At 42.4% G+C, this 11,348-nt stretch overlaps 1 protein-coding gene across 2 annotated transcripts in view; it reads right to left on the bottom strand.

The window, feature by feature from the left end:
• APCDD1 (APC down-regulated 1) overlaps positions 1-11,348 on the bottom strand; it is a 40,368-nt gene that overhangs the window by 16,301 nt on the left and 12,719 nt on the right. For both annotated transcript variants that reach the window (XM_080582816.1, XM_080582815.1), the window contains one exon: positions 557-878. In XM_080582816.1, coding sequence (XP_080438942.1) covers positions 557-878 — 322 coding nt within the window. The remainder of the gene's footprint in view (positions 1-556; positions 879-11,348) is intronic.

The following is an 11,348-nucleotide window of genomic DNA, read 5'->3' as shown; positions in this document are numbered from 1 at the left end:
GCTGTTGTATGAAAAGGCTTTTCAGCCACGGGGACCTGGGTAGCGTCACCACTGAGTGCTGCTTCCTGGAGTACTCGAGGGGGCTGTTAGATACATCCAGTATTAGCTGCGGTGGGATTAATCAGAGCTGTCTTCAGGGACACCACTACTTGCTCTAGTCCCCCTTGGAAGCTGATGAAAAGACACATGCTACTGTATCTGTCTTTGCCAAAAAATGATTTATACCACTTCTGACCTGAAATGCCTTCTGAAGTCACTTTTTTTTTTTTTCTCTATGCTGAAGGAGCCTTAGGACATGGATCTAATCTTGGGCACTTTGCTTAGATGTTTGAAGTCTGGCCACCAGGCTCCAAGACTAAGTGATGAGAAGACTTACTTTCCTGTGTTGTACTTAAGATCTCTCTATTTTGCCTCAAACGAGTATTGCTTCAGTGGTGTAAAATACCACGCATTGCCTGGGCAATCACAGAAGGCCTAAAACTGCCTAAGAAAGGAGTAAATCCTTCCAACGACGGCATGAACTCGTTAGCAATCAAACCACCGTGAGCCACCCTACCTTTGAACACAAACTCCGTTCCCCCCATCACTTTGGACGAGTGCACTCCTCGGCTGTAGCGTCCCTTGGCGTAGATGGTGAAGGTGGGGTGTTTGCAGATGGGGTCGGAGTAGTGGTAGTAGTGGCCTTCCCAGGTGTTGTTGTTGTCGTGGAAGATGAAGTGCCGCGTGAGGAAGAGCACCTCCGGCCGCACCTCGCAGCGCTGGCTCACCCACTCGCCGTGCAGCCCGATGGTCAGGTCCGCCTTGGGGGGTAGGATGGGAGGGTGGTGCTCATCCGAGCGGTAGATGATCCTGCACGCGATGCACGTGCGGTCGTGGTTCTGTAAGGAAGCAGAGAGAAACCCTCGTTAGGTGTTACCTGCCAAAAAGGGCAGTGAATTGGGGCATTTGTTTCGTGCTGAAGTGACACCAGCTTCAGGTTTTACGGAATACGTTGTTACTTCTTATGTTTTTAATGGTTTTCAAAGCACCTGAAAGGCTGATTTGTCCTTCAAATCACACAAGATATTGTCAGGCAGTAATTTGCTGTGGTAGGGACTGGGAAAGTCTCATGTTAGAAATGAATACATTCGTTCAGTTCTTATTTTGCACCGATTGCTAACTTTGGGTGCTGCGGATGGACACAGGTTTTCCATGTTTTCCATTTGGGCAGCAGCCTGGGAGAACAGTAACCTGCTATTTTGCACCTTTTCAACTTTCCTGAGCTCTAACACAAATTCATGAAGCATACCCTTTGTGTATTTAGCAGAGTCTCAACTGTGGCTTCTGCTAATATTCTTCTCCATGTCAGGCACACAGCTCTGCTGACAGCAACGTGGATATAGGGACGTAAGTGAGCTTGCACAGAGCACATATGGCCTACTGTCACTGAACATGATGAAAGCTTTGTGGCTCTTTCCACCAGGAATGAGGTTTGTGGTGTCGGTCAGGCCTGATGAAGGCCCACAGCAGAACCGCTTTGTCGAGCACCAACCTCTGGGACCCACATGCCCCAGCGTCCAGCCACGTCCCTGAGGGGCGAGGCCATTTTGTGATGCGTGGGTGGGGTTTCTCGGAGGCGCTGCCCACCGCGTGCTTGCATGGTGCTCCTAGTGCTAATCACTTCTGCGAGAGGCAAAGACCCCACAGCCAGCCGTTGCCATCATCTGCTGAGGATACCTGATCCCTCCTGGCGACAGGGGGATGAACAGGGTGGGTTCTTTCCATCACCTAGTTCGTTCAAGCTGTGAGGAGTTTTCAGAGTGCACTGAGCTAAGAGCTGAAGCTCCCACACAGCCACTGGGGAGAGGGATTTATACAGCACAAACACTTTTCCTTCATGCCTCTTTCTAGTTCTCTTCTCTGTGATCTCTCTGAGCTCCTCCCATTACATAAATGCTCAAATTCATCACTAATATTTTAAAGTCCACGTGTGACGTTATGGAGTCAGTGTTTCCCTATTTGCTATCTTCAGCTCAGGGCACACTTTAGGAACCACACTTACACATTCTTCATCTGTGCCCTCAGTTTGTCTGATGATACAACCATAGGTAGCTTCCGAGAACCAACGCACAACTCAGGCGATGCAACCCTTTTACACATATTGAACAGGGTTTATATTTGTCTCCCCTCCAGATCACAGACATCAAAAGTCAGTGAAATCAATGAGCCTGCTGCCAGCTTCACCAGGCTGTAGAATAATGGTCTGTCTGCAAAATAACTATAAATGACGTAGCCCAGGTTGACCTGAACCCCTGAACCAGCATTGGCCAACAGACCTGCTCTGAAGAGGAGGCTGGACCTGCTGACCTCCAGAGGGGCTTTCCACCCAAAACCATGTGGTCTTCTGCAGACCATGTGTCAGCATGCTACAGATGTCATTCCTTCCCATCGTGGAGCTTGTTAACTAATTTAAAAATTCATTTTCCAGCTTCTGCAAGCAAGTACAGGAGCCATCAGTATGTTAGTGAAAATACAAAGTATATTTAATTAAGTAAATAAACTGGAACTGATGAAGTTAGCAGATTTGTGCCATTGTATCTAACAGCAGAGACTGGTGCAAAATATGTAGTTCTGAACACCAAAAGCACGTATAACACACAAGGACTGTAAAACTGGGGTGATTTCTGAGACTGCAAGCTTCAATTTGGGCTTTCTTATTTCTCTCAAGAGAGAAATCAAGATCCAGCCTGTCTTTCTATTTTGCTACAGGCTTCTTGTGTGACCTTCCCATGGACTTAATCTCACTTCACAGAAACAGACAATTACAGCTTTTCTGTTTGACACAGGACTGGTAGGAGGTTAAATAAAGACAGTGAGCTATCAGAAAGCAGACAGAAATGTAAGGGGCCTGTATATGATAGATTGATAAATATATTTGTATGTAGCTCTATTTCTGAACAAACTTTCATGCACAATCTGACAGAAGTCCAGCATCTTCCTTCCTCTTGTCTACAGTAAACACTCGTCATCTGCAAGCTTGTTTGGGCCTAATGAAAGGGGTCTGTTGAACCTCTAGCTCTCTTTAGAGGATGTCAGTCTTTTTCTTTGGAAAGGGTTTGGTTTCACAGAACCACAAAATCTGCTGTTGTCCTTGCATGGACACCTTCAGTGAACCAGGCCAGGTGTCCACCAAATAAATACTTCTTTCTCCAGCATTGCTGACCTGCCATGAGGCAGACAAGCGTTACAGCTGCCTAACACCTGGATGAAGTGGCTGTGGTGAATGGGCACTTGCTGCAATAAAAAGGGAGTAGGACAGGGAGAAGCTGGGGAAGTGATGAGGGAAGCAGGAGTATCCCTTTCAAAGAAGTGAGATACCAAAGTGGTTCAGGCATCTCATAAGGCCATACCCTGAATGCATTGCTTCTCTGAGATTAGTGCTTGAATCTAAGCCTACATTTTTCACTCTGATATTATCTTTCACAGAGTTATGAACTACTTAGTGGAAGAATATGCCACATGTAAAACCCCTCAGTACAATTTTTGTCCAAGTAATGTACATGAGAAAGATCTAGTTTTATTATGAGACAATTGGACTTAATTGTGGAGTAATTTATGTTTAACAACTGAATGTATTTTTTGCTGTTGCTTTTTCAGGTCAGCTGCTTTTGGCTCTTAATTGCACTGGCTAAAGCCTTGCAAATCACTCCCTTTCCATTCGTCTTAGGAAAGATTATTTTCTAAAAACAGACATTCAAAGAAAATACAGAACAGAGGCAGAGGACATTTGAGTCCAAACACAATTAAGTACTCTCTAATAAAAAGCTAATTTGGGCATGACATAAACTAAAAAGCAATAAAATGATCAGCGGACAGGATGCACATCTGTTTCATGTTTCAAATATCTTAGGTGTACAGTGCAGTATTTTTAATACAGGTGTCTTGCAGAAAGGAACAGCCCCAGGAATGGCCGCTGCTCGGTGTCTGCAAGATCCCTTCCCATGAAGATGAGGGGAAGGGAGCCTTGTTGCAGCTCTGCAATGCTGAATCCGTGCTGGCCCAACTCCTCACCCTCCTGGGTGCTTCTCTGAAGCCAACTTGTGAATTAATCCATGAGGCCATGAGGGTTGAAATAAGCCCGAATCTCTGGCTGGAAACAGTTCTTGTATACTTGGGGAGAAAATAGTTTGTGATCTGAAAATTTCCATGAACATTTTTCCTTATCCCTCCCTCCTGCTGCCTCAGCTGAAGTGGTAACAGGGCCAGACTGCTCTGGAAGCCAAGCAGAGAGGTTTCTAATAAAAAAGCAAACAAGGATGAGGTTCCTTGATCTTTTTCCCAATTGCTGTGGATAGTCGGAAACACAAATCGTCTCAGCACATTTTATTTTTGTGCTTAAGTTCTATTGGATTCTGTGGCTGCCTAGAGCTAATTCTCCTCTAATCAATTCATAGTGTTTGTTACGGCCCAGGACAAAAAAACTGTCGCGCAACTGGGATGTTCTCTCAGCAATGGTAAAACGGGCTTTGAATAACATGTAGAAAGATCTTTTTGGAAGGTGTTCTAGTTTTCTTTGAGCAACTTTGTATTTTGATGCTGTCATTGCCCAAGAAATCTATGGGCCAAACCCTTTCCAAAATGTACAGGAAATCTACCCTTTCCTTATGGTTAAAGCAGAAGCTGAAATCATTGCTTAATATCAAAGAGAGGACCTGCAGGATGTAGCACAGGTGTATTTAGGGACAAAACAAACAAGCACAAGTAGTAAAGAGGAGGTTGAAAATACAGTTATTTTCAACAGAACATCTTGCTCAAATATATTTACTCTGCTATCTATCTATTTTTATATGCTGAAAATGTGTCTGTATCTCAATAAAAAAAATAAATTAAATGGTATTTGTCTGAAGCAGCTCCAATTGTAACCCACCTTTTCCCCTGTAGATGACTATTTCTGATATTTGGCAATCATAGAATCATTAAGGTTGGAAAAGCCCTCCAAGATCATCTGGTCCAACCATCCCCCTACCACCAATACCACCCACTAAACCATGTCCCTAAGCACCACCTCCAACCTTTCCTTAAACACCCCCAGGGATGGTGACTACGTAAGAGTCTGAGAGATGCAGTGCATTCTTAGCAGAAAAGCATTTTAGGGGCTTTCTGGGCATTTTTAATGGAGAATTTTGACCATTTTCTGACAAGTTCTCTCTGTCATCTTTTATAGTTGCAAATACTTGGTATTTTACCAGACTAGACACGTTAAGAAGACAAAAGCATAGAAGGTAGTAAACTTCTAAACCATCTGACAGTATGGCAACTCTTGTTTTAGGTCTGGTATTAAGGCAGACAAGGGACTGGTGCTGTTTAGAGCTGACTCGGGCTGAGGGACAGCAGCTGACAACTTGAGAAGCGGTGAACCTAGCCAGTTTTCTCAGCAGCAGTTTGTTTTGCATCTGCAAGGTCTTGAAACTGACATGAAATTACACATTATTTTCCCAAAGTAATTTGGGAAATCATCTCACCTTCTCTTTTTATCTGGAGCTGCTGCACAGTCAACACATCCTTTCTATCCCATAAGCTGGTTAGGAGATTCAAGCATCAGCTCTGCCTCAGAAACACAGAAAAGTGCTGTTCTTTGCAGTCAGTTCTGCTGCCTTTGGACTCCCTCCTCACTCTCCTCTTCCCTCCCAGTAATGCCAGTATCAAATGAAAACCCAACCCTTAAACTCCTGGCAGAGCAGTTGCTTCTTTCTGCAATCTCTCTCTAGGGGCTCAGGCCTTTCAACTTTCAGTTTTTATTCAAACTCAGATATTCCATGTGGCTACTCTAAGTACACCCATCCCTCCCTTTCCCAATACCATTGCCAGCTGGGTCTGTTCCCTCCTCCTGGGCTGCTGTCACCACTGCTCAGTTACAATACCCAGTGAAGTCACATATTTCACATTTTTGTAGCAATATCCTGCCTTATCAAGTTGTGTACTGACATTAAAAATATTTCTACAACATTCTTCTGCTGCTACATCTGTTTTACCAATGTCTGTGCAGGTGTAACATGGAAAGCTTGGTTGGAAGAGCCAGTTTCCCAGCTGGTATAAACCCACCTTTGGCTAGCACTGATTTGCATTGGTTGCATGGCAAGAAGCAGGTATTGTTCATGGCTGGAAGAGGAGGACAGGTTGCATCTATACTGTATTGTGAGTGGCAAGGCCAACAAAAGACCCACCGCCAGGGGAAGATGCTCCTGAACAACACAAGGCAGCCCGGGCTCTGGTTACTCACAAGTTTGTCTTGCTCTTGCGTTGGGGATTCCCCTTTTAGGGTAGATTCTGACCATGAGAGAAAGCATCGAAGAAGAGAAGAAAGAAAAGACATGCTTAGCAGTGACCTCCCACACCCACCCAAATGCCGTATGTCATGGGCTGGGCTAGATAGGCCTGGGGCGAGGCCTATCTGGCCAGGGTGCCTTCAGCCTCACCGCCCAAGAAGCCAGGTGCCAAGTTTTGGTATCAATAACTGCATGCTCCCAGGACAAGTACAAAGGGAAACCTCTGGAGAACATCAGCTGGGAGAAGGTGTCAGCTCAAGGAAATGCATCCAAGTAAACAGAAAAAGTTAGATGCTTTGCCTCATGCTGCCAAGGAACTGAGTCCACCCAAAGGACACTTTTATGAATTGCTCAGTGTAGTATCGAGCTCCACTCTTCCACCGCTCCAGATAACTGCAGACCAAGACAACACTTTAATAAACGGCTACAATCTCCCTCTACCACAAAAGTGATAATTTGCAGGCTTTCCATGACCTCATATGAAGCTAAGTTGGCTAACGTGCATTAGGCTGGCTCTGGGGAGTTGAAAAGCATGGTTGACAGAGTTATAATTCAGCTTGCCAAAGGGAATGAAGAATAACAAAGATTTAAAACTTTAATTAAAAAATCTTGAAGCAAATGAAATGCTGGGGAGAGCGGCAACTCCTTTGCAGGGTTGTCAGTTTGGGATTTCTTTTGGTGGAGAACGGAGGAGCTGCATGCAGTAAGGAGGGTGGAGGTATGTTCAGATTTATCTACAAATATGTACCATATATTTTAAGATATTGAGGAACGGTTTTTATTAACTACTCCCAGGAAGAGAAAGATAGCGAAGGAATCTGAAGGCACTACCATTACACAACTGTCTGATCTATCACGTCGATTCCATTGCACAACCCTGCACAAAACTGAAATAAACACGACCGCAATGAAATACAAGAGTCTTCTGCTTGTTCCCTTATGATATAAACTCCTTTAGCCTGCACCAAAGATGGGAACACAGATAAATAATGGCCTTTTTCTCAGATGAATTTACTCACATGTCCTCTATCCAACTAAAATGATACTAATTTATAGTGACATGAATATTTTGAGAAGTATCAAAAAAAATCCTGGAAATTATGAAACAACAGTTTTAATGTCCATCTTAAGGAACAGAATATTCCAAAATAAAGCTGCCTTATGCGTCTATTGTACCTTTAAAAAGCAACCTATGTAAGCCTACTTATACTCCTACTATGCTACTGCATAGCAATATTGACAATGAGTCCTCCATTCCCGCTTAAAAAACGTGAAGTAATTGTGGTTAGATGCCAACAAGAAGGAAGGTGTCAGTAGTTTAGATATATTTGCTGCATTGATCTGAAGACCCTTCTTTTATTTTGCTAAACTAAATATTTAACTCTGATCTGGGGTACTGTATTTGTGTTGGAGCAGACTTTTACTGTAATTGCAAAACAGACGGTGATCAGTGAAGATGAATATGGTTTAAAAACCAACACAGCTTTTGAAGGTTCAGCTAGAAGCTTTTTGCTTCTCTTATCTCTGAAGTGCATCATACACATTGTTGTTGTTCATAAACCTGGAATTAACCTGTTTGAACAGTCTTCTCAATGTTATTTCTTCGCTGCCCTCAAAATTTCCCTAATCAAGAGTCTTTTGCCAGTAATAATGAACAAAAGAAACCCTTCAAGTGTTGGCTTAATCTGGAAGTCTAGTAGCACTGCTCTGGCAAACAGAGGAGTTTTGTCCTCCAAAATTATGTTTTTTGATTGAGATAATATTTTGCGTATTTCTCTGAGGCGCTTCACATGTTTAAGATCTATTTATTAACTTATGCTTGCATTTCCTTGTGAGCACCTCCAGTACTCAGCATTCCCCCTACAGATGAAGTAACCGAGTTTCAAAGAGATGAACACCCAAATTTTCAAAAGCTTAGAAGACCTTGTGCACTTTATTCTTTTACCTTCTGGCTAAACCAAAACCCAAGCACCAGCCTCCATACGTGGAATCAGCTCCAGCTGCAAACACCGAGTGGTGCTGAAAGTCAGCTTCCAATGGTGAATAAACTTGTCAGAGAGGATTGACAATTTGGGATTGCTTTTCCTTGAGAAAATTTTAATGAAAATGTGTGGCCAGCAAATGTTTGAGCATGGCAAAGGCAGAAGGAAATTTATTCTAGCATGTTTTAGGATTCTTGTGATGTTCCAGACCACTCCAGCTTTGTTCCTAAAAAAATGATCTAACTAGAATGACCTGTCATCACAGCTGTGGACTGATCTTTCCTGTTACTCAGTCAGATGATAAAATAGCATAAGGAGTTCTTTGTTTACAAAATGGTATTTCTGAGGCAATTAGATGTGAAACCAGTGTCCCAGTATTGCTGTTGTAAACATTTCCTGTGTTTTTAGACATAGCAGATATCTCTGAAAACATCTTCTGTCCTTATGCACAGTGAACGAATACTGCATTCAAGCCTTCCTTCATGCTACAAGTTCCCATATAGATTTGCAAATCAGGAGTGATTTTATGACTGGTCAGCCAGGCTCCTTGGTATTGTCCTAATCAGTATTTTTTGTACAATACAGATGATGACGTCCAAGCAATTCCACCATCCTGCCCTTTCCACCAGCATGCGCTTTCCTGCTGGGTAAAGAAGCTGAACGTGCACTAGCTTGAATGCCTTTCTAAACTCTCTACATCAAGGCACATCAAAGACATTCAACCCACCTCATCAGCAAGTCCTAATTCATACCTTGAGCAAAGCTAGAGGACTGCTAAGATAAATCTATACAGTGACCTATTAAACAGCTGCACTTAAGAACTTCCACGTATTTTACAAGAGGAATTTGTTTAAGGTATGCTCTTATCTACGAACATTTGTAAAGCTTTAAGAGATGACATATTAGATATTTTTAAAAGCTCCCTGGTTTTATATGAACACTTGAGATATGGTAATCTGTGAAATTATTCAGATTTGTAGCTCGGTATAAAGCTGTCTGGTTTTTGGACAGCCCTTTTGATTTACCATCCTGTGGTGAAATCACTGCAGGAGTTTGGAGAAGGTCCAATTCTATTTGTTTAAAGTCCTGATCATGTGGCTTTGGCATTCCTAGCATATCCAGCAATCATTTGCTTTTAATTACCATTCATTTCAACCACATAAGTAATGAACGTGGCTACCACATCCAACTTACAGACTGTGTAAACTCTTGAGCTGGGTGGAACTTTCTTCTATATCCAGGCTTAACTATAAATTTAACTCAAAATGTGAATCCTCTTAACTTATTTTAGGCAGGCTTTTATAAGTATAAAATAAAAATAAATAAAAAGGAAATGAAAAAAGCCTTAAATGAAAGATTCCACACAATACACCTGATTCACTTCAGAAGCAATTTCCTGGCCTCCCCAACCTCTTGGTATGACTGTAGAAACCTTAAAAAAACAAGTTGATTTAACGTTTCTATTTATTCATGGTGTCCAGTTTCCAGAGGAGTCTGTGACTTGTAGTTTTAAACTCAATTTAGCATTTAAACTCATTTTCAGCTGGGTCCCAGTGGAGCAACAATTAGAAAAGGAAAGGAGTTCAAAGAAGAAGGGTTATAACCTTCCAGTGGTATGTTTGCCTGAGCTTAAAAAAATGCTTCTCTGTTACTATTCTTCCTCCATTCAGCAAACACCAAGTCACACAGCCAGGTTGAGAACCTGTTAGCAGACAGAACTTCATGGCTAAGAACAAATCAAAACCCAGAAGTCTTTCAGTGGAACTAACGTTAAAGTTCATTTTTCAGGGGTACTATTATTTGTGCCATGCTGAAAACCTACTATCAGCAAGCCCAACTTCTCTCAAGATAAAAGAAATCTCACATCAAATCTGAACAAGATTAATCCACCAAAAATACGAAGAGACCCTAGGCTGCTGCACACGTAAAACTTGAGTTCTACCTTCTCATCTGAGAATGGTGTCCCAGTAAACCAGACACTGAATGTATACATGCACACGTTGTAGGAGCCAACTAGGCTGTGCAGGCAAACATTTGAGGAGAAACAGAGCTAAAGTAACTTGCCAGAACTCGTAACTGGACAAAATGGGTGTCGAGCACTGGTCTGAAAGTTACGACCTGGCAGCTCCATTTGTGAGGCTACAGGGGTTTCATCATGGAGAGCTGGAATTTGTATGTATTTTGGTGTACTCAGAGTTAACTTGTGCTTTCTATAGTAACAGCACTTTCTGTAGCCAATAGTACTCGTGTGAATGGCATTCCAGTGTCAGAAATTCAGCCTCAAGATTCAGCCTCTGCCAAGATCTGGCTACCAAAAATATTATCTGGAAGCACTGTACTTCATGAATACCAATGGATAACTTATTGGCTTGTCTGCCTTCCTACGCCCCCAGTTCTTGTAAACATACAGTATGGAATTCACATTGTAGGTTTTCAATGATTTCAGAGCGTGCATAGCTCAGGACAGGACCTGCCCACCACGACACGTGGGACTGTGGGCTAAATGCATACAGGGTGGCTCAGACAGGCGCCCTCCACAGTGTCACAGCTTGTTGATACATCAGAATACAAGATACATCGTATTATGCCTAAGATAATGGGCTTTGTAATTGTAAGCGAGAGTTTCATTGCTCAGATAACTGTAAGGTCTTTAAGTTTCGTTTTTTGTTTTTAACCTGGCTTGAGAAAGAAACCTCTATGCAAGATTTAATCCTTTTAATTTGAGCATTACATTTCAGAGGCATTATATTTTAGAGGCAAAAAAAGTGATGCTGTAGTAGTACAAGAGACAGGCAGGAAAATTGTGACCAGTGTGTCCTAAAATTACATCAGACTTGGACAAAAGTCTTATTTTCATAAAGCTGGTTTGCAGCACACCTGATCATTCTGACTGTAATGTAATTACTTACAGGTGGAAATGCATTTGGCATTAAATGCATCAGGCATTTTCTATGTCATCTATCAGCCCATAATAAGATAACTAGACTTGACCAAATAGACCTGAAAATATAATCAGCTGGGATGTATTAAATCGGTAGTTTTGTCTCTGTACATGTGGTTT

Source organism: Anser brachyrhynchus (genome assembly GCF_964034855.1).
Source record: "Anser brachyrhynchus genome assembly, chromosome: 2".
Taxonomy (NCBI): domain Eukaryota; kingdom Metazoa; phylum Chordata; class Aves; order Anseriformes; family Anatidae; genus Anser; species Anser brachyrhynchus.
Note: the sequence above shows the minus strand (reverse complement) of the source record. Positions and strands in the feature narration are given on the sequence as shown.